The 24,308-nt window shown below is 42.1% G+C and overlaps 2 protein-coding genes across 4 annotated transcripts in view; both read right to left on the bottom strand.

Moving 5' to 3' along the window:
- Nucleotides 1-1,311: 1,311 nt before the first annotated feature.
- hoxa3a (homeobox A3a) overlaps nt 1,312-24,308 on the bottom strand; it is a 30,921-nt gene continuing 7,924 nt past the window's right edge. Inside the window, exons 2-5 of one of the 3 annotated variants that reach the window (XM_034704167.1) lie at nt 20,015-20,134; nt 10,006-10,066; nt 5,690-6,269; nt 1,312-2,963 (exon numbers count right to left, since the gene is read on the bottom strand). In XM_034704167.1, the coding sequence (XP_034560058.1) occupies nt 2,173-2,963; nt 5,690-6,152 (1,254 nt within the window). In that variant the 5' untranslated portion in view covers nt 6,153-6,269; nt 10,006-10,066; nt 20,015-20,134 and the 3' untranslated portion in view covers nt 1,312-2,172. Of the gene's footprint in view, nt 2,964-5,689; nt 6,270-10,005; nt 10,067-11,371; nt 11,473-15,359; nt 15,395-20,014; nt 20,135-24,308 lie in introns of those variants that run through there. The other 2 variants (XM_034704169.1, XM_034704170.1) reach the window with 2 other exon arrangements.
- On the bottom strand, nt 16,371-18,582 carry LOC117827581 (homeobox protein Hox-A4-like). Its single transcript, XM_034704178.1, is given in 4 exon segments — nt 16,371-17,417; nt 17,420-17,512; nt 18,037-18,102; nt 18,105-18,582. Coding segments are annotated over 4 exon segments (750 nt in total). The 5' UTR covers nt 18,454-18,582; the 3' UTR covers nt 16,371-17,175.

The following is a 24,308-nucleotide window of genomic DNA, read 5'->3' as shown; positions in this document are numbered from 1 at the left end:
GACCTCTTTCCCACGGTGGGAGATGCAATGAAAGAAATACAAAATCTTCTGTTTCAGTTAAAAACGTTATTTATGCGATACCTGAGCATGGCACATATGGGTCAAATCAGTGTCTGGCTGTGAATGCGTGTGAGTGTGTCACTCAGTGTGTGTGTTGGATACAGAAATACTCAATGCATTAGCTCTCCTTTTTTTTTTACACTGTGACACACCATGGTTCAATTGTTCTAGGTTTCCCTGCTAACCATATGTCAGGGCTGCTAATGTTCATGCCCTCGGATATCAATCAGATTTGGCTGAAAATTATTCTCAGTGCAAAATCAGAGAGGATAAATTATACTTTAGATACACAAAGACATAGCATGATGAGAAAGAAAAAACAAGGGAATAAAAATTGGGGGGCTTTTAATGGAAAGGCTATTAGGTGTACTAAAATGATTCCCAAAAATGGGATATGCATAACAAAACGAGGATTTTAGCTCCATATGTGAATGTATTTGTATTTCAAAAACTAAAAGAAACAACTAAGAATGATGAAATAGATCATAAATTATTTTAAAATATACATTTTTAAATACTGCTTGAACCATTCATGAGATAAAATACACACAAGAACACACTAGCATTCTTTCACTATCCATTGTACATAACCGAGTTTCTTTCCTTTGAGCTGTTTTCTACAAATCTGCAAAAAATAATGAGATAAATACGCCTCAGAATCATTCCACTTCAGCCTGACATCTAATTGCTGTTCGCATTTGACCGACTGAACTATTTTCAAACGATTTCTCATTTAGCTTTTTGTCTCTTTGCAGTGTCCACGAAGGGCCCGCATGATATCGTTTTATTATTATGGATGTACCAACACGGATGAGAAGAGGAGAAAAGGAAGGCCACCCGAGAGTTTGATCTTACGTCGAATGAAGAAAATAAAAACATTAAGTAGCGTTAGTTGCTGTTTTTTTCTGTAGCCAGTTGTGTAAATACTTTTGGATATTAAATGCTGTCTTTGCTTTTTATATAATGTTGAGTGAATGAACAGATTACCAATAGGTTTCTAAAAAACTTTCATCAGTGCTTCTTTATTTTGGTTCTAATCTGATAAGAAAGTTTTATTAATTTTGCAAGAAATGTGTGACTTGGATAATTTATTACATTTCTGAACCGTCTTAATATATATCAAGAACAATCGAATGTAAGAATTGCAAAACTATAAATATATTCGGATTATTTTTTGTTATTTCAGGAATATTTTATTTTGTGGTCGTGTGAAATGCTTCTCGTGGGTCTTAATTAAAAGCTTTGCTGCAATTATATTTCAATTATTTTTATTTATTTCTTCGGACTGGAGCAGCATGGAATGTATGACATCGGAAAAAATTATGTGTTTTTTTCCTCAATAAAGAAACGTGTGTCCTTCTTTGCACCCTTATTGCATGACTGATTGATTTTACATTCACTGAGAAAAGAAAACACCTCCCCGAGGAAGAAAAAGAAGACATTTGAACAAGTGAGCTGCTGCTGCAGACATGTAAAGGCTGGAAAAGGGCCGAGACGCTAATTTTCCACCAACCTTCACCCTACACAAAGATCGCAGAGGTGTCAAATAATACTAAAGGACTCCTTTATCTTTACACCCAACAAAATAAATAACATTAGACAGTCCATAGAACAACACAAGCAAGGGAGGTTGCGTGTAAGCTTGTGACCCTTGTTTTGAAAATGTGTCTCCCTCACAATCCCAGCTCGTGGCTCTTCAAAGGATCCTTTCACAAGTGCAACAAAATGCAAAACACAATTCTTCAACTGCGGATAAATAAAAGACGAACAAATTCACATTAAAATGAATAACATATGTTCATAATACCCTGTTTGAGATTCAATTTAAAAACAAGATTTCAAAAGAAAAAGATTAAATACGCCTATGCATATACTGTGCCCCCCTCCCTCCCGCTCTACAGCCCAGATAAGGTCTTTGTGAGACAATGACAAGAGCAAATAGAGAAAAATTCAAGCAAGTCGTGATTATTTATCCTATGCTACTTCACACATCAAACTATAGAGAAAATAAACAAAAGCAGAGAGGAGGTGGAAGCCGTGTAGGAGGCGCAGAAACAAAGCAGTGATGTGTCTGGAGGTGGATAAAAGACAATGGGGCGGAGTGATCCACCGCTACAGATGAGTCAGTTTGGGCGCTTCCTGGATTCTTCCCTGAGAGTAGTGCGGTGTTAGGTCTGTGTAAGTCGGTGTGGGATCACACACTCCGTGATGCTGACTGTTGCCCATTGTGATTGCTCCGTTGTAGTCCATGTTTGCGGACGGCGGGTGCGAGAGGTGGGTCAAACCGAAAACGGAGGTTCCAGAGTTGGGCATTGAGTCCATGTAACCTCCGCCGACATAAACAGGGCTGCCCTGCATATGAGTCCCATAGTTGCCATTGCCTTGGAGAGGGTGCGCGTCATACTCGGGCGTGGCCGAGTCGGTCCCGGGATACCTCTTCTGGGAAGGCGGGCAGTTGTTCAAAGGAGGGGGATATGACGTGGCCATACCGTACGCGTTTTGATGAGGTTTGTTGTAAGACGTCGGTGACTGGGAGTCATAAGGTACACTGTTCACAAGAGAATGCATAGAGTTGAGGTATCCTCCTCCTCCCCCTCCAGCGCCCCCACCAACGGAGGCAGGGCCCAAAGGACTCCGTGGGGACTGTCCGCCAGGGGAAGGCATCATCCCGACGCCTTTTTGATCCTTCTTGTATTTCATCCTGCGGTTCTGGAACCAAATTTTGATCTGTCTCTCGGTGAGGTTGAGCAGGTTTGCCATCTCGACCCTCCGGGGTCTACAGAGGTACCGGTTAAAGTGGAACTCCTTCTCCAACTCCACTAGCTGCGCACTGGTGTAAGCTGTCCGGGCCCTCTTCGATGCTGCTGACCCCGGAGGACTCTTGTCTCCGGGGCAACTCTCCACTGTCAGGGAGGAGGAGAGGAGGGTGTCAATCAGTAATCCATTACAGACATACAGAGAGAGAGAGAGAGAGAGAGAGAGAGAGAGAGAGAGAGAGAGAGAGAGAGAGAGAGGTGATACATAGGTGCTGAGACAGGAGAGTGAGAGTGAAAGCTAAACCGTGTGACAACACTCCCACAGCTGATAACAACTTTAAACCACCAAGCGGGGGTGGGGATCCTGAGCAAACAGTATGCTAGATAAATAAGCCCTGCTCCTCTACTTGAATAGGGGTTTTATCATCGACTCTCTCACTCCTCCTCCGCTTTTCACGCACGCGTGTGCAAGTGCGCGTCCATATGTGATGCAAACATCACCGCATTTTGATAAATCTGCTCCCTACTGTAGAGCACAGGGGTTATCATAAGGGCTCCACACAACAATTAACAATCAATGTATGCAGACTGCGCATGCGTGCATGCTGCACTCACAGCAAATGAAAAAAAATGTAACTGTAGAATGGTAGGTCAATATCTGATGTGGAACCAGGTAACCTCAGATTTCCTGCGAAAACATTTTGACCCTCATCTTCCCCCGTAGTCACAGAGTAACACACGCGTAATGCAAACACAAGCATTATGTATTCCTCAGGGTGTATATAGCAGCTCGCCTCGCCCTCTCTGATAAGCCTGGCCCTCTAAGAGGCTGGAGTTGGCTGCAGAGCAGCAAGGCGTTGGTCTACTAACTGCTGTGGCACGTGGCCAACACTTAATAAATTTTACTACCTGTCACCCAAACATGGAGCAAAAGGAATGACGCATGACATTACCTGAGCCATTACATCATTACAGACATGAAAGAGAGGTTGAGACGACGAGGAGGAGGAACACCCATGTATGTAGAGCAATTACTTATGACAACGGTTATTACTTTCTGGTTGTTTTTGAGTCATTTTTAAAGTCCTGTGGATAGATTTGTAAGAGAAGCTAATTTGGGAAACGTCAGTTTAGTGCTGGGTTATTCGTGCCATGTGTTTGTGAGTAAAATATGCATTAAGTTTGTTTTATTCTTAAGATATAAAATGTAGCTCCTTAAAGTGTCGTCTAACCTAATGAAATCATCTTTAGACAAATAAATAACAAAGAAAGGCCACATTGCATTTCCAAATAAATTCATACCGCAGATGACAACGCAATTGGATATTTAAGAAGGTATGATCAAATAACGATAAGATTAGGTAAGCATACCCTGATGATTAGGATGTGGGTTGTTCATTACCACATTTTAGAATAAATACCCCGACACTGACCAAGAAGTTGAAATCTAATCAGATTTCAGGATCTAGTTTGTGCGTCAGGCGCGCGTAGAAAGTATACTTCTTTTAATTTCTGTTGTTGTAGTCACTTTTCACCCAAAAATATATGGGTTACACTGAAGGTAGTTGAGCATCTCGGACTATTAGCCCTTAGTAGGATATAGAAAAAAAATAATTCTCTCCCCTTCTCCTTGACAGTAGAGTTTGTTTGGATTTGTTGTTGTTTGATACATGAATCAAAGCTTGTCCATAGATTACTGATACACAAATGTGTTCCGAAAGTTAATTTTAAAAAATGAATCATAGTGAATTCAAGTAAAAGACGCAAGGTTGCTTTGCAATTTTCAACATTCACTGCAGAAGATCTTCTGTCACTACATTGCTAAAATACATTCATGATTTAAAGAATAAAAAGTTGAGGATGACCATATCTATTGAGTTTATGTAATTTAGGACCCAAAAACCCAAACATCCCACCCTGACCAACTAGATTTTTTCCTTACCAGAGCGTCATCTGTGTGCTTAAAACGTGCCTTACATGTTTGCACTTTAAGGGTTGGTAAAACAGATTAAATCGTCCTTCAAACCATAACTCATAAGTGACGATTACCTCGAATATTGCCCAAATATTACACTGAAAAATTACGAAATAAGAAGGCCATGGGAAGATAAGCACCTCTGATGTTTAGGTTGACTCTTGACTAAATGAGAAACCCTAAAACACAAACCCCCACTCTGACCCGCCAGTCTCCCTCTAATCAAAACATCAGGACAAACTGAAACAACTGTTGTGCGTGTTTGTTTGTTGTCTCTGTGGGGACATTGTGTGATCAGTGGAGATGGGTGTTTACAGTAGGGACAGGTCAGCTGCAGGGCACAGGGACAACAAATGGTGGGATCTAGTTCTGGCAAATGCTTCTTTCACAGCCTACAATCACAGTGCGTACTGTATTTGGTGGTTTTGTCTGAATTTGAGTTATTTCAAGGAAAAGCATGCGGTGAATTAATTAAGAGTAACATCTCTACTTGCATTATAGTCAATTATAATTTTGCTGCAGTTATTTATTAATAGAAAAATACCATAACAAGGCGATAACACTTGGTATAAAGTTTAAACAAGAAAGAACACAATATTATGCAACAGTTAACCCTTTGAGTTAACAAAGACTTGTAGTGATGTAGTGCCATTAACAGTTCTGTTCACTCATAAATACCCTCCTGTTGTCCCCTCCCTCCTGGCTCTTTACCTTACCACCCACCTTAACCCATTATGCACTGTGTACCCCTTAAAACTTCTGTAACTTTCTGGTCAGAGGCTACCCGGTTGTCCCTGTGTGTGTGTGTGTGTGTGTGTGTGTGTGTGTGTGTGTGTGAGTGTGTGTGTGTGTGTGTGTGTGTGTGTGTGTTAGAAATTTGATTTTAGGTGTAAAGTACCTGAACTGGAGCTACTGGCAGGTTTCTGCTTCGTGTTCTGACGGGACTCCTTCATCCAGGGGAAGATCTGTTTGCTGCGGGTGTTGGAGGTCGGGGAGCCGTTCTTGGCACTGGTCTGGCTGGACCCGTTGCTCGTGTTATGGCTGATAGCACCGGGGGACTGTGAGGGAGGGGGTGGGCCTGACACCGGCACCTGCGGTTGATTGCTTTCAGGATGAACCTTAGACTGCGCCGCCTGAACGGCTGTGGTCCTGTCGCAGCTCTCCGCCATCTCCCCCGGCTTCTGCAGAGCCACGGAGCCGTCAGGAGACTGCAGGGAGCAGGCAGGTCGATGGTACTCACTTTCCACATGAGAGGCGCGGGGATATTGGACCTGATTGGCATCATAACTGAAGCCATTTGCGCTTTGATATGGGTAGCCACTGTAAATTGCGGAGCTGTCGTAGTAGGTTGCCTTTTGCATCTCGCCGTTTCCCAATATTTATTTCAGAAACTGACAGGGTCTTGACACCCTTGTAGAATAACATTGGCACCCCGTGGTCACGTGACGCCTCTCCGCCAATGGCCTCCTCGGGTGAACCTAGGGTTACAAGAAGCACTGTGAGGAGAAGAAATGGTGGCGATCCATCTTACTTTTCAATACAGGCGTGACACTGGAGACTATGGAAGCGAGATAGGGCCAGCAGTCCTGTAGACTATTACCGTTTACCTTCTGGCTTACACAGGGCACAAAGGCATGCGCTAACCTTGTATTACCATCTGTGCCAAACCACATCACAACAAAACCTTTTTACAAGCATTTCAGATTGCCAAATCAATTTTAGGGGCTCCATAGAAACTGCGTGTCATTTTAAATCTCACAGCCTGTTAACAGTTAAACAGAATACAGAGATACATTCCCAGAAAATACTGAAGGTGTTGTAGGTAAAGCTTATTAGCGGGTTACCACACAGGAAAATAATATTTCAGTTTTATTGTTATTCTACCAACAGGCATGTCAACGCTGGATCTCATTTCCTCCGCAGCAGGTGGAAATAGTATGTCGGTTCCAACCAACTTTTAAACCATTTTTGTCTTTTACTGTTAGAAAAAAATCTTCGTTAACTAAGACAGACAGACTTCAGAGTGTTGAGATTCCCGGGGCACCTGGCGAAAAGCAAAACAACAACCACATTCTCTTCTCCCCCCACTCCCTTTGCTTTGCATGCGGCAAGATAAATTGAAGGGCCGCGAGGAAACCTGAATAACCGGGCGGGCGCCCGTGCATCTCTATGACCAAGGATTCAACTTTTCCTTGCAGGCCCATAATAAAGGCTGCTGTCGTTGCTGTCTGCGGCTGCCCGGCGCAGTGATGTATGGGGGTCAGTGGGCCGGAATGAGCGGCCCGGTGAGCAGCCAGGCCCGGTACTCAGGCGGACAGAAACCCGGGACGTCGCAGCTAGAGGCGGCTGCTAAAGCACCATCACTCACGCAGGTAAGCATGGAGGTCAGCGTCTGTGAGATTGTTGGGGAAATTGTAAACTCTAATAGCACAGATCACCGTGTCATTTTGGAGAAATCTGTCAGAATGTGACTTCAATAATGAAATACAGAATATTAAACATGGATCTCCTGTGTTTTACCAGGGCCGCTAAAAAGTCCAATTTATAAGAATTAAAATTAACGTATTCATTTAAAAAAAAACAGGATATTAAGTAATTTTAAATCATTAGATTAAAAACGGTCCTTTCATGAACATGGCTCTAAAATCATGTAGTTATTTTGAAAGCGCTCCAGCTTTATATTAATGTCGCCAGCTCAAGGTAGTAGACAACTTGGAAACTAAATTGAATAATAATGACAATTAAAAATAAATAATAAAACAAAATTTAAGTTGTTTATCAAATTAAAAAGTATCAGGCCTTCGCGTTGTAAGACCTGATGTGTAATAGAAAAAAATGTCCTGACTCCTGACAATAATATTAAAGCCGCAGAGTGAGTAAGAAAATTGCTATTTTTATTTCACAATCCATATGAAGAAGTCTGCAGTCTTTGAGCAGGTATGACTAATAGTCATTTTTAAATCAGGAGATTTAATACAAAGGTGAATTATCTCTGGCTTTTTGCATTTGTGCACAACAAGAAGCAAATCAGTCTAAAATGAGCCTTGAGCGTCACCCTCTGTGCAGCTAAACCGCAGTCTGAAAGAAGGTGTCTTCATGTTATGTGCACTCACGGTGACCTGAGAGAAGATATGAGGGAGCTGGGTGCTGTGTGTCTCCAGGCGAGCCATAGCGATAGTCATAAATGGCAGAGAAAGAGAGACAAATGACAGACTGGAGCGTTTGTACGTGGAGCCGCAGCAGCAGCCTGCTCCGCGTTAGAGAAATCTGGCTGCCTGACTCAGTGTGTGTGAACTCTTCCTGAACCGAGATCTAAGTCATACGGTGATAAATCACCGCGCGACACACAAACTCCGCCATTTACAACCGAGGGAGCCTATTTCTGGCCCTGCTTACCTTATCCTCTGACGACGAATGCAGAGCACCGAGCGATATTTTCTCATTCAGCGACGAAATCGATCAAAGCAGTAATCCAGAGGAAAAGTTTAAAGGCAGGACTGGCTTGCTGGGTGAAGCAGCAGCAGGAGGAGTAGACTGCGCCCTGCCATACACCAAGCATTAGCAGCCACAACAAAAAAAAAAAAAAAAAGGGAAGAGCCGAGAGAACCCCTTTCCTCTCTTTCTTTGCTTTTTTTCCCCTACTCGACGTGGATGGGTAAACCGAGATTACGAAAGCAGGCGTGAGCAGCCAGGTCAGCGAGATAAGACTTATCTGGCCTCAGGATTGAATTTAACGTCCCGCTTAAAGAGCAATGGCCAGAGCTTCATATAGGAACATTAAAGTCATCTTAGGCTGTGCTGGACTGTGTGATCCTTCACCAGTACCATGCAGACACCAGTGAACTGCCCCGAACCAGAGCGTCACCATAGACAAAAAAAATTATGCAAATAAGTAGCGCCTTGGAAAGCCAGTTCAAACCAAGTGGCTGCCTCTCCTCCTCCCCCCAACCAAATGAGCCAGAGTGTCTAGAAAAAATAATGCCTCGTTACAAGTAGAATATGAATCCATTCTGTGAGTGTTTTTGATGTTTTTGTTGTTATTTACTCCATGCGTTGCAGTGCAGTCGTGAACTGAGTGGGTGAGATTTGGGATTGAAAGGACAATACAAAGGAAGAATCAGCCGCTTTTCAGGAAATATAAAGGGCTTCTATCTACGGCTTAATCATTAACCCACATTTTTTGCATATGATCCTCAATCTTTTGAGCACAAGGACGCGCAGTTCATTCTTACTGCAGCACCAGATTCGCCTATGCCTGCATGGCTTTTTCTTTGCTATATACAATCTTTTCTCGGAGATTAGAAAGCACAACTTCACATCAAAGCCGTGTTCGCTGTATATCAAGGGAAAATCCCCACCGGGAGCAGGGTGTGAAAAATGGGAAGAAGTTTCATCAGCAAAAGGCAGAGCGGAGGACCTGCAGCGAGGAGCGGGGGAGAGGAGAGCCGGCAGCAGGGGGAATCCCTCTGCAGGGTAATGCTGCCTCTTTGCAGCCAAAAGAAAAAAACAATGAAAGAAAAAATAGATTTATGTCTTCTCAGCTTCCCGCGGTTGTAAACATGTCCAGAGCTGCAGCTCATCTGCTGCTTTCAGGCTCTGGGACTGAATTCAACTATGGACGGCGTGGGAGGGTGAGTGGGACAAAAATTCACGCGTGAGGATTTTTTTTTTTTTTTAGCCAACTCGGCTTTTCTTTAGTCTTCACTTTGTATAATTATTGACTTCTTTGTGCTTTAAACTGCTGATTCGCCTCTCTTTAATTTGGACCTGAGCAGAGGGTTAAATGTCAGAGAAGTAGTGGTTGTATGCTGCTGTGCGTAAAAGGCGTCAAACTACACGTGCAGAAAGAAAAAAACGAAAATGTTGATAAAAGAAAAAACATTTTGAAAACTTCAGTGCAGTAAACTGTAGCAGCTAAAAGAAGATGGCTTTCACAGAAAGTCGTTTTTGAAGGGAGTAAGGCAGCGCTCCAAGTGCAGCGATTTCCCTCGTCACTTTTATAGTGACAAATTACACCACAAAGACAAGTGGAGGAGAAGGAATTATTGCTCTCGCGCTGGTCATATTGCTGCTACAAGGAAACGTACAAGCCATAAGCTGCCTCTCTATCCCTGCGCGAGCTTCGGTGGGCGTGTGTGGTACTTATTAGAAATTGAATAAGGATATCACCATCAAGCATTCATAACACAAATCAATAAAGATATATGGACTTACCGAAGGCAGTTCAAGGTGGCTCCGAGACCGTTCGATGGCCTGAATTTACTCTGCTGGATTTCTGTGAGGAGGAATAAATGTTTTCAGTTTTCAGAGGATATTACAACATTTAAACTGGTTTTGTAAAATATTTTAATGTGCATTTATTTTGGATTTCAACTCTGTATTATTGGAAAAAATGTAGATAATACTCTGTTTTTGTTATGCATAAATGTTAATCCTAATTTTATAAGAGCGCAAAACCAAGCATCTGACAAAGGGCTCACCAAAATATACTCTAATTTAATATTATATTTTTTAAATGACTATTTATGTCGAATTTATTTTTAACAGCGTAACAATAGAGGTATTTTCCCTCAATAGCTGCAAGAAAAACTCATAGCCTCATAAACTAGATTCCTTCTCACTTTAAGCATTTTTTAAATGAATGCCAAAATGTATCCATCCCTGTGAAACAAGAGACGATCAAACCTAATCACCAAAGTGCATGAATAAAAGCCAAAATGCAAAGATTAATTTCGGACAAAACAAATAACAGAAACAATGTTGCCTATCCGTATAATATCCCCATAACATAAAATGGGCTGCTATGCAAATAACATGTTTGTTGTTTCCCTGCTGCCCAGTGAGCATTTTCTCCACACGGATCGAATAGTCATTAGCTCTCGCGCACCATCTCCCCCAAGTCCCCGTGCCCATAAATCAAGCAGGAGTACCGTGACCTCAGCGCGGCCGCGCGGTCCTGGATGGCACTCCGTCTCCCATTATATCCTCGTTTCCCGGCGGAGCGACACAACCCCACCGCTTTGCCCGACTTTTTTATTGCGCTCGTCTTGATGTATCATTTACGCACAAAAAAAACCCACGTAAATACACGAGGAGTTTTGGTTTATGGGACCGGTTGAACCTCGGAGCGGCCACGCTATGTTTGGGTTTATACTTGGAAGCAGATTTTTAAATGGCCGCTTTATTTACAAACGGCTTTGCAGGCCCATCTATCCAAATGGCTACTCCTGAAACTAAATATCTGGCTAAAGAGAAATATTTCATTATTTTCTGCTTGATTGTAGCTCATGTTTATCTAGCTTTGAGTAAAATGTTTTCCCAGTGAGCCAACAAAGCGAGCACCTTAATGGTGCAGACGGATCCGTAGTTGATAACATATATATGCTGTGTGTTCATTTACAAGGCCTATTCATGTGTTGCTTTATTAGCTATAATAATCAGATATATTACCAGAAAGATGAATATAAATTACTTATATCTGTCTATTTTCTCGCCCTGAAAGAGCACTGGACCCTCTTTCTCTGACCTCTGCCTCGCGCAGCAATAACTCACGACAGTAATGAACAATCGGCGGAAATACCTCAAAATAAAATCCATCCTCCCAAAGCTCGCGCTCTGACTCTGTCCGCGTGGAAAAACATATCCGTCCGTGACAGCAGTAGAATACATCCACAAACCCGGGATCCTCTCCGCTTCAGTCTGCCTCTCTGCTGCTTTCCCCCCCTCGATAAATAAACTACAAAGCCCGGACTCCCCTCACGGTAAGTGGGGGTAACCCGCGTATAATCAGCATCATATGGCCAGACCGGGGCTCCGGTTTTCTTCCCCGTGCCATAACATCGCGCAGTATTATGCGCCCTGCTCACGTGACGCAACGTCAACTTAAATCCCTTTTATTTGAGCCCGTGAATCATTAATGGAGGCAGTCATTGCCCCTGAGGAGAAACGGATCAGTTTGGCGGGAGAAAAAAGAGGGCTATGTGACACTGCAATGTATCTGGCAGAGGAGCAGGTCTCTTGCAGAGAAGCAGCTTTTCCACGTGTCGCCCATTCAGGGGGAAAGACTGCTCTGTCAGTTTTAAAGTGCCATATATTCTGTGCCTGTTAGCGGCTGAAAGAGCTAATCCTGCTGTATTATGCTGAGTTTCAAGTGCAGCCACGACTCGGAGCCAGGCTAAAAGCAGACATTTTTTCACTGCAGCGCGATAATTCGCACTATGTGAAATGGAGAGGGCTTTTCCCTGACAAAATGCAATTTAAAGCTGCATTGTAATTCCTCATCCTTCCTCCTTTCGCTTTACAGTGCAGCCAGGGCTACATAGAGCTTTACTCAATATCGCCCCCCCCGCCCTCAGACCCACAGTTAGGTTGTAGCACCACTTAGTGTGCCTCTGGATCTCCATCAGCAAAAGCCTGCATGCTCTGGGCTAAATTGAAAACAAAAGTCACACATTTACCTGTCCTACATAAGGAGGCTGTGCGTCCTGGTGGTCGTAAGGTGTGCGTGTCAGTCAGCAGTGGGCGGAAAGTAGAGGCGAGGGAACCAAAGAGTGGCTGCTCGACCCCGCTGATCAGAACATGGACCCCCATTCGACCTACATGCGCTTACGCGTTTCCTAACAGCTGAGGGAAATTACAGGTTTGTGCGGAGGAAGTTTGGAATTTTTGGAAAGAGGAGGGGAGGTGGGAATGGTGGCAAAAGCGCTAACTGAGCCAAAATCCTGCAGCAGTTTGCTGAAACCACAAAAATATAAACCTAATCCTATCGTAAGAGCGTGCCATGCGTGTGCCATGGGTGATATCTGGCTTGAGCCATTGCAGATTTCGCCAAAAGTCCCAGCCCGGAAGAGCTTCTCTCATCTCGGCACCGTTTGGCGCTTGTTTTCCGTCAACATCGAGCAGCGGGCGTGGAAAAATCCCACCACACTATTAATCATGTGGGGCGGACATAGACAGCATCCCACTCCCACACCAGCCATTGTCTTCTCAAAGTACAAGTTGAGCGGCAAACTTTTTAAAGACGGGAACAGAAGCAGAGCAGCTCCTATTAATTCACCTTCAGCACTTCAGAAAGAGAGGAATATTGATGATTTAGGGTTCAGATTTAAGTTTTACGCACGGTATTTAAACGCATTATTTCAAAAGTAGACTCATTCTGATTTGTTTAACAGAATCATTTTGCTTTTAACTTTGTATTTTCTTCTCTTTTTGTTCTTCTACAGTATGCTACATATGTGGAGCTGTCTGCAGGACTTTATACCTCGATATGACTGCGCACTGGAGGCTAATCCTCGTTGCCTTTCGCCACCGCACCTGAACTCTTCCCTGACCCGGGCAGAGGCTTCATAGTGAGTCGAGAGGGAAGTTATTTTGAGTTAAAAAACAAACAGAAGATGGAAACCAAAAGGCCATCAAGCTGGTAGCGAACTTATTTGACTTTTTCTTGCACCGTTTCAAGATTTACCCTTTTTTTCAAAGAAAAAACTTGCACTTAGATTGATTATTTTTCCAATATCGACTGTTTAAGAATGCCAATGTTTCAGATTTATTTACACAAATCAGGGCGCTCTGTATCACTGTCAGCGAGGAGGAGTTAAAGGTGCAGGTCCTCTGGATATTAGCCAGCGGAGGTCCATATCTTTCCACATTGTTGACACTCGAAGCTCTTGACAGGCCGGCATGAGTAAGAGATACGTGCAGTCGGAGATAAAACTCTTTCTGGGAGGTTTACAGCGCCCAACATCAAGGCTAAAGCGAAAGTCAAAGCTTTGGAAGAATCTGAGACGTCTCCCAGAAGGACCGGGTCAGCGTGAATGTTTGCGTAAAGTTGGTTGTAATAAAGCATTTTGAACAATTCTGCTGAAATTACTAATTCTTTCTTATGACTGAAAATGTTTTCTGATCATTTTGAAGGCTTCTGTGCAATAGCTTACAGTTATATTGTGAATGTGAAAGCAAAAAAGCCCATTGAGAATAACAGAAAAATCTATGATAATTACTATTTCAATTATGAGCATGTCCTGATAGTCCAGGGACTTTGTTAAAAATTAGCCCATGTCTGAACTTACTTTTGTGTTCGCTCTCATTGAGAGGCTCTTCAAAGCAGAAGGTGGGTTTTAAGTTGGCCACATACTATGAATAAAAAAAACGAGAACCTTCACAGATATGAAAGTGTGAATATGATTTAGAAGATGCACAATGGTGTACTCTCCAAAAAGTCAAAATAACATAGGGACTAAGATTAGCTGCGTCTTTTTATGCACATATTCTACTTTGGAGTAAACTCTACGCGTCATACAAATGGTGTCTGATAATATAACTTCATATCTAGTTATTTTCAGTCAAACCACAAGGACACATCAAACTAGAAGTTTTTTCTAAAACTTTATTTCAAAGTTTTTAAATCAAAATACAAATAGTCTTATAAAAAATGTATTGGGAAAAGTAACAAGAATCTTCCCACGTTTACTTTTCCGGTTTAAGAATTTCAGTTCATGGAGACTTTCCACCTGCTGCCTCGTATCATATTGACTTTAAGATTACACATGAAACCTGTTTCAATTGTAACTTATATACAACATTTCAGAGGATAATTCATGCATATATGATATGTTAAAGTATTTTTAAGACACCATTTGTTTGTATTTAATGTTAGAAATACCTAATAATCTAATTTTAATAAGTTACTTGTGACATTAAGAAGCATAGAAACTCGACCTGAAAGAAGATATTTTGTTGCCCAATCATGAGCTCAACCTCTTTTCCAACTTATTCTCCATTATTTTTCTCAAGCTCTCAAGAAAAACGGACGAGAGAAAGAAACATCCAAATCTACTCACAGGTCATGACGGTCTGAGTCCAGAGTTTTGTCAGGGAGAAGAGATGTGACTCGCACCCTGCAGAGGATCACCTCAAATGAAAATAAGGCAGATTTTCAGATCTATTTCTGACCCCGGGGGCATTCATTATTCAACAAGTCACGTGAACCGGCGAATTAAAATTTCAGAACATTGGAAGTGACCTCTATTCGCGAATCAAATGACTTGAGATCCGTAATTGAACTAGTTAGGTTTCTTGGGAGTATGCGCAAAATCAGTGCCAATCAGCCTCAACGCCATCTTCTGCACAGAGTCCATGTCTGCAGCGAGTGCTGGAGTGGATACATGAAGATATAGAGTGCGAAGAGACAGTTATAAGGTTTCTGCAGAGTTCTTAATTCAGGATGAAATGTGAAAGATGAAATAACTAATACTTGAGCGAAAGTGTAAAGCTTCTAAATACTTTTTGTATCTGCTACTATCTGAATTCTCACCGTGATATTTTATGTTTTATGCTTCACGATTAAATGCATCGCAACCCCATTCATTATGCTGTCATTGTCCTAAATATCGAGCAGAAACCATCACTGCCAAAACATATTGAAGATCATGTTAAATTACACGCACAAAGCCAGCCTGTTTCAGCTCATATCTGCGCCCTCCACGACCTGACACAAGTGTTTCTGTGATGAATCGCACACGAGCTGTCTCTTGAAATAATTTCGGGAAATTCATGGCTCAGATTCACACCTTGAGATCGTTTTTGTCTCCTCGCTGTCTTTGGGTAAATCTTAAATGGGAAGAAAAAGCTCGCGGAGGTCTTAGCGCTGATGTATGGTCTGAACACTGTGTGTGTGTGTCGAAAGGTCAGGGGTCAGAAGAAGTGCTCCGAGCTGATGATTGGTCAGAGCGGGCTGTGTCCCCTGGTTGAACTCTCTATTGTTTGGATGTAGCAGGTAGTGACCAACACTCACACTCTGGTGCACTGAGGCTGGTTTAGATCTCCTCATAATGCAAAGTGAGAACAATATGTGTCGACGAATACATTAACAATTTAAAGCTGGCTTGATTCCCGCCTGAGCAGCAAAGCCTGCAGCATAAGCAGCTGGTATCTGCTTCATAAATTCTTTCCACATTTTATCTTTATCCGCGAAAATACGCGTGACATCCGTGCGCATTTCACGGATTAGAACTACAGGCAATTGAGCAATAAAATACATAATGGAGGGACGACATATCTGCACTTTTTAAACAATATGTTGCAGATGGAGTTAGAAGGTTTGCAATACTCCACACTGAATAGTTTTATGCTTAAACATATTTAATATCAGAACTGTTTCCCTCAAGTAAATCTTTCTTTAGGAGACACTGCGTAATTTTACGCACTGAATACTACACTAATCTCCTTTTGTATTCCTTTTAAAAAAGGTAATTTATTTTCATTTTGTTCAGATGTAGCTAAAATGACAGATAAATATGAAATTTAAGTGTGGAGCAGGGAATTTTCGAGGGCTCTTATACACCTTCACAATTTTACGCACGCATCTCCAAACACGGGAGAACTGGTTTAAACGCTTTAGCAATACATATATATATTCAAATCTGTGTAAACGTATTAAAACAATATGACAATAGATGTGTTGGTTAAAGAATAATACCACAAATTAAGAATCTTAAAGTAGCACGTATTTGGCACGCAATTACGCGCGCTCAAAATACAAAAAGCGTTGCAATGACAACATTTCCGAAAAACGAACCAGCTTTATAAGTGAAGTACATATTTATTTCACAAGGACACATATAGTCTACACTAGCCTACATCACAGCGGTCTTTACTGAGACAACACATACAAATATTCACAGTTTAGAACACAGCACAACATGGGACGGACTAGCACAAAGAAAACTAGACCTTACGACACCAACAAACAGAAATCTACATGACGAAAATCTTTCCTTATTGTGCCTTCATTATGATTTACCTATGTACATTAAAATGTGAAAGTCTCCTGGACTACATTCAACAGTAAACCAACCCACTCAAACACACAAACTACACTGTTACTCTGACTGATGGCACTCCTCTAAAAACAGCCGTGTGGTTCTCTAACAGGCATCTGAACTCTCGCTAAATATCTTTCAAGTATATTAGAACTTTCCATGAGCAATGATAAAAAAAAAAAGAAAATCATAAAGACATAGAAAAATGAGCTCCAACTTACTTTACCCTCACTCAATTTTAACTGTAATAATACATTTTGATCCAAGTCCTATGTTTTTGAATGTGCGTCATCCTTTCTTTCATGATAATAAACAAATATATAAACACTTCAGTTGCCACCGTGCAATAAAGGTGGATTTCAAGCTTATATGAGGAGGGTGAGGACGAGCGGAGAGAAGGGAGAGGGCACAAAGGACGTGACAGGGGCCCAATGGCAGAGGCAAAGGGAAGGAGAGAACACCATGAGTGTAAAATACTGAAAATCGGTCCATCAATTCCACTTGTGTTATTTGCCATCTCAGTCTGGATTTGGGGTTCTTGCAGGGTTGGGGGTTCGCTCAGGCACTATAGACCTGCGGTGCACGGCGTGGGGACGAGCTGCTGGCCTGTTTTGATCTGCTGCTGTTGCTGGGCCCCCGAGGCTGAGGACGAGGCCGAGCTGGAAGAGGAAGAGCGGATCTTGGTGTTAGGCAGCTTGTGCTCCTTCTTCCACTTCATCCTCCGGTTCTGAAACCAGATCTTGACCTGGCGCTCGGACAAGCACATGGTGTGCGCAATCTCCACCCGCCTGCGCCGGGTCAGGTACCGTTGAAGTGGAACTCTTTCTCCAGCTCCAGAGCCTGCTGGCGGGTGTAGGCAGTACGGGACCTCTTGGGCACTCCCCCAGTGTAGTTTGCATTGACTGGAGGGGGGAAGAAAAGCCAGATAGAGGCAAGCAAGCAGGTGTTACATGATAGCGTTTATTACAAATCGCTTTAATTCCTCCACAGAGCACATTACAAGCTACAAAAATATAAAACATCCCTAGATTTGGATAGACATTACAGCCGTTCTGTTTGTTTTACTCTCTGTCTTGTTTCCGTTTACAGACATGACCTTAATGTGGAGATGCCGAGTGTACAAGCACTCGCATCCAGGGACATATCAAGCTTAGAAATGATTAACAAAACAGCGGGGTTGGATATTACAGTTTGGCTCGGCTCCAGTGGTGGAGGTAGTTTGGGTTTAAAAAGCAACAAAGGCACATGGCCCCGACAGACGAACACAGGCTATAAATTTACGAGGGTCCTTAATTACCGACCCTGCTGCTCGATAGTCGTAAATTGCTGTTGTAAGGGCTGCTACTAGTGCTGCCTCAATAGGCTCGCGTGTGTTCCAGTGCTTGTTTCTCAGTGGTTCTGCTGTTTAACCGTGACGATAACTCACCGGTGTTAACGTGGACCTTTTTCATCCAAGGATAGACCACCGGTTCCTTGCCCTTCGCTACGCCGGATACACCTCACCGGCGAGGCTGCAGTCTTTGCTGGCATTTGCCCCTGCGCCACCGTCTGGGGCCGCGGCGAGGCGGGGACCGTGGCTCTGTGGAACCGGCTGCGGCTGTGCGTGATGTCCGTCGTTGAAATCATCGAGTCCGGTGGCGGGGACGTTACCGTAATCGTATCCCGTTTCTGTGTAGTTTGACCTCGGATAGGATGGCTCGTCGTGATGGGGGAAGCCCGTATCTTTTGGTCGCTCGTAGTAATCACCGGGGTTGGGGATGTATCCGCTCTGCTGATATTCGTCGCATGGAGGAAAAGAAGGCTCGATATAGTTGGAGTTTATCAAGTAGGAACTCATGGTCATTAATTTGTGAAGTGCAACAATACTAATTTTTATCGCGCTGTCGTTTTTCTGATCTCCACAAAACCCTCCTACTCCCTGTCAAATGTACAAAGTTGCCTGGTCACGTGTGAGGCGCCACCAATCACGGCGTGTCCTGTGGGCATCATGTAAACAGGAACCAATGGAAAGCATGGCATTGGTACCACCAACGCTGCTCGGACTGGCTTACGTTGGTGTTTTCCTTATTAAATCACAGTATATAAAGCAAAAGCAATCAACTAACTTGTTTACTGCATGGGGCGAAACTTCTGTGGGTGAGGCTTTCCTGCACGAGAGAAATATGCACATCCTTTACAAGACACATTGGATGTGAAATTCAAACCCTGATAATATAAAGGCCACCATGAACAAAGACCATTTCCATCAGAGGCATGAATATCTATTGTTTGATTGGATAAAATGCTCATTACACCAAATAGATGCTCAGAGGAACACAAAACAGCAACACAACCACGCAAACTGCAAATTGAAATGATGGCAAAAGCACACAGCGCGCGCTCATGGACGAGCCGCTCCTCTGCGGACACACAAGCCAGCACATAAAGACCTGTGCATCCTAGAACCTGAACAACACCACACTCACAAGCACGTTAAAACACAATTTCCTCCCCATCTCTTACATTGCACAAGCATAAATATTCAAAAAAAAGAACCACTGAGCTTTCCTTTTACGGCTAGAAATGTGTGAAACACTTGTTCCTCTCATTAACCAGGACACAACAATAACTAAGATAATTCTGCTTTCTGTTTGTACAAAAGCACCACAATAAACTACTGCCACTGATCGCACCTTCTCAATTTGTTAAGAATCTTCTTGCGTTTAACTGCTATTAAAAAAAAGAATACACACACTTGCAGGTGCAGGGATGTTGCATTCAATGCCACAATAAAGCATAGGATTTGTAAAACAGCACACAGTAGGGGATGCAATGTTCATTCTGTAAATCACATACAACATCCCTTCAAATACAGAGTTGCATAGTTTATAATTTATGATATGTACAAAACATTTTACAGAAAAAGTTTGAAATATTTCAATATTTTTTTGTTCTCTAATGTCATGCTTGGGTAGTGTTGTCTAAAACTTTATTTAAAAAAAGGTAATAAGTTGTATTGTTTTACGCCTACCTTTTAAAAAAGTCTAAGAGAAGGTATCCAAACATATTTCACCACACATTTGCGGTTGGCTATGTTGGCAGCTGTAGCTTTCTGTAAAGCAACCTGAGGTAAGATCATACGTTTCTTGTGTACTGTAACAGTAAAATTACAGTGTGTTACAGGGATGACTACTTTAAGTTTAATTTGAAAAAATACTTCGGTATTCCATGAAAACAATTCATACAATATGAAATGCCATCTTTTCGGTGGAACAAATTGCTAAGATTAAGACCAACCCTTTACCAGCCTATTTTTTTTTCTTAATAAAAATATATGATATCATACATTTATAACATTTAAAATTTATGTTTTAAGGTAAATTAATATCTGCACATTTATTGATAAAAATGTAAAAGTGTCTGACCGTGCTCCTCGCGTTGCAGCCATCACGTCCAGCTCGTCTTTCCTCCCCATGTCCGAGGCGGCTCACTGTATCAGCTCCTCTTTACAAAGCTCGTCCTCACTGTCCACGTCAACAAGGCCTCTGCATGGAGAAACAAGAGGCCAAACTTCGGAAATATTGAAAGCTTTCTTTTTCACTCCTCTTCTTTCTTTTCTTTCTTTTTCTTTTTTTTTTCACTCTGGCCCCCCCACCCTCTATTCTATTCTCTGGCTGCTCTGAACAGAGATAACTTCTGCCTGACCCCAAAGTGACACCGTTTCCATTTTGTTTCTGATTAATCTTGCCCATTGACAGTCTTGTTAAACAACAAGGCGTGCCCCCTTTTTCCAAAGAGGCGACATTTTCATATCTGTTAGACGCAGTGACCTGAGGTTCACCCCGGACTTGGACTTCAGTTGTCCAGGATCTGCTCAGCCTTCTGGGGGAGCTCATGTGGGGGACAACACTTAGTAAGCTCCCCGGAGGATTTAAAAAAAAAAATATGCATGAGGTCCCAACTTACTCGAAAATCACGTTGAACTTTGAGTTGGGTATTTCGAAGGAGAGGACCCTGCAACTTTTGGATCTGCTGCAGAGAAACTGATAGAATTGCGTTAAATGTCTATATTGTGTTTCATTTAAATGCTAATTTTCATTAGTAAAGCTCCAGATATTCAATCTGAGCTGCTGCAGACGACTTGAAACAGGTGAATTCCGCTTTTGCATAAGCAGGCCTCACTTTTTCTCTTCCATCTTTTTCTTCTCATGTGTTCACACTGTTGCTGTAAGGCAGAGCTACTGCTGCTATCTTGTGTATCTTACAGCCGTCCTCGAACCTAACTCATTGTAAATGGCAGCTCATGCTACTTTGCGCCATATATCCACCGTGCATCCTCATGGCCCAGAGACCACCTGAGAGGCAATATGTCAACATAATGTCAGCGGCAAGACGACTGCACATGATATCTAAATTTACAGTCTGCTGCCATTCTGTTATATATGTACAGTGTAAATATGAGCAACATAAGCTCGGCTATTATCCACTTATACTCGGAGTTATCCTCGCCTGTATTGGCTTTCTGTTTTTACAGGTACTTGTTGCGAGGGACTACTTTTTTTGTTAATTCCCAGCTGTTAAAAAAACTTCAATAGAATTTTCAACAAGCCTAATTAAGTGCTGAAAAACACGCAAAGAAGATAACACTCCTGGTGATACTTCTGTTATCTCCTGCAGGCCTGCAAGGTGCTGCTGTGTATTGAAATGCACCAACGCTTAGTTAAATCTCTTTACGCACAAAATATAACAGGATAACAACCAACCAGTTGAATATTTGACTAAATGAAGAATTTGGAAGCTGCTCTAAATTAATTTCCACTATCTTGAGTAATTTTACACAAAATGTAAAGATATATTTGCGCTGTATGTGTAAAAATACTAGTTAGTCTTGTGATTTTATGTTGGGACTATATATCCAACAGCCGGATCATGGTGTTCCCTTCCAGAGCGTATATTTTGAAGTGAAGGTCTATTAAGCTTATACATCATGCTGACAGTTTACTGTAAATTTAGATTATCAGAGAAGTGCTGTGACGATGGTGACGGATTGCAGATGCTTCTCACAAGGTCTCCTGTCTATCCGGAGCTGTGACGGCCCGGATAAAAAATCCTCCTTGCATTCCAGATGTGACGAAGATTCAGGCGAGAAAACACTTTTCATACCTTCATGGAAATGTTTTGATAAAGATGAGCCCTCGGAGTAAAACGTTTGTCTGTTCTCATGGTCTCGTGTGATTATCCTTTCACATATCTTGGAAGCGGAATTAACTTTTCACAATTGTGGCCTGAGTGGTTGAGAAGACGGACATTATTGTGACCTTCAAGCCTTTAAGATAGTTTTAAGAGGTGATGCTTCCTAGAAAGTTTATGCATAACTTCCTTATTCCTCACAGTTGTTGGAATGTGACGCACTCGGCCATTAAAACCAAACTACTGTTTCCAAATGACTAAGAAATTACAGACACAATTTTAAGACTGAACAGTGCACGTTATAGGGTCATTTATAACAAGTTCAACTTGTACAAATCTATGAGGTGTTATAGCTTGTTATTGGATAATCCTGTAGTTTCTAAAATCATAACAAGCGCTGTGACTTTGGTGAACGAATATGAAGCCTTCGCAAATTGATTTTTTTAAGAAGTTTTAATTTATTTATTTTTGGCTGTGAGTCTCTAAATTTCTCCTAAGTGTTTTTCTTTTGGAGATTTGAGCACTTATATGGTCTAAAAAGGACAAACCGATGCATGGTATCATACATTTGGTTTCTACAATAAATTTCATTTTCTACAAATAAAAGTTTTGGATTTGACTTTGAGTGAGTGTTTCCTTTCTCTTAGTTTTACTTTGAAGGGACAATAAAAAGGTTGATGAAGTGAAACTGCCTCTATTGTCTGTTTTGCATTCTTTTTAAGGTCACCTAAAGTTTTGATATTCTGGTTTAAACTAATTTTATAACATTTTCTGGAGCAAAACTTGTTCTATTCATGTGATCCAAGATGCAGGTTGTTTATATGAAAACATGCGCTACAAGCAGGACTACATTTTCGCTATTTAGCCATTTACCATGAAATGTATTTTATTTGAACATTTTATAATTAGCATTATTTTGCTTTTGTGTCATTTTTGGATAATTACCTGCATGTTTATTTTATTTTTTTCATTTTTCAGTAGGCCTTTCCGCGTACAACTAAGTACTTCATATTTAACCCCGTTAAAACAGCAAACTGCTGACGTTTTCCAAAGCGTTTATAGGTCAATTAAAAGAATAAAACATGTATATGTGTATTTCCACAAAAAGTAATGTATTTTAGAAGTTTCTTATTGTTAGTCACAAAAACATCTGCGCCGTTTCGGCTTTCTTTAAGGCTTCTATTCAGCAGATCAGGAAGAGAGGGGCTAAATGTTTTTTAAGGGATCCTGAGGCTCGATTTGGGGGCTGTGGGCCTTCCCATTACCCTGTGACCGGTCGAGAGTATCAATCCTCAAAATGCAAATTTGCCCTCGTCCCCAAACATATCAAATGCAATTTATTCAAAGGAAATTCACCAATCAACCGCCCTAATAAAACGCCAGCCACTCAATCTTATTCCCGGGGACGGGTGGGGGGTCCCCTCCCCTATGCCCAAACGCGAGGTCACCGCGCTTCCAGGGTTCACCTGAGTGCACCGTGCAACATATGTAATTCAAAGCTATTCTGTCTTTTGTGTGGAGAGTCAAGATCGCTATTATAAGGCTGGCATCAAGCTCGGAGAGAACAGATGACGGAGACTTGTTCAGCGCGTAAACTTTTGACCCCAATTTTTCCTCCTCCTCTTCTTCTGCTATCTCCCCTCATCTGTCCCAGCCGGGCGAGCCATCGAGCCCTCTTGAAACGAAAAATTGATTTGAACAATGTGTTTCTCTCTTGCCATCAGGATGATCATTTCCCCAAATTTCATAATTAGAGAAGATGCCAGGATAAGACCTAAAACGCGATTGTAGCTTTATGATGCTCCCAACAAGGGAGTGGAAAGATAATCCAATCGGCTCCCACTCAAGACTAATAGAGCTGTAAATATGCAATCATTCATTAGCGTTAGAGACACCAAAGCAGCCAAAGTCTTTGTTGGAGGCCATTCTTAAAGTTAGACTCCCACTCTCTCCTCACATTGTTTCTCCTCCGGTGCTTGATGCAACCACAGGCTCTTGTGTCCCTTCGCTAAATTCATTTTTACGCATTATGCTTATAGGCAACGCCAAGCAAACGTGTCATTAACGTGAAAACGCGCGTGTGTGCGCGTGTTTGTGCGATGTACCTTGGGTGTGTGAGTGGTTTCCCCTCTCCCTGCATACAGCAGGCTGACAGTGAACTTGGCCTAAAGCGAGCTCTGCTGGTGGCTCAGAGAGGATGCAGATTTATCTTGGTGCTGTGGCTGACCTCCAGATGAACCTACAGCTCCTCTCTCTCTCTCTCTCTCTCTGCCTGGCAGTTTGCCGCACATGGGGCCCTGTCGAAATATCTTATTTTGAATTATTGGATAAGCTTTTAATTTCAAGATAGATGCTCTTTCATTGTGTCCTTTTATATTTCAGTGCATCCTGAGATTATACTTGAAAGTCAGAGTGCAAAACTCCGCTATTTGTTCAACTAATTGCTTCTTTACACTACAAAGAACTCAATGTGTTAAACTTTAAAACAATGGGTGGAAATAACTTATTTTTAGCCTTCTTGTTTTGTTT

The sequence above is a fragment of the Notolabrus celidotus genome, chromosome 16, assembly GCF_009762535.1.
Source record: "Notolabrus celidotus isolate fNotCel1 chromosome 16, fNotCel1.pri, whole genome shotgun sequence".
Lineage (NCBI taxonomy): Eukaryota > Metazoa > Chordata > Actinopteri > Labriformes > Labridae > Notolabrus > Notolabrus celidotus.
Note: the sequence above shows the minus strand (reverse complement) of the source record. Positions and strands in the feature narration are given on the sequence as shown.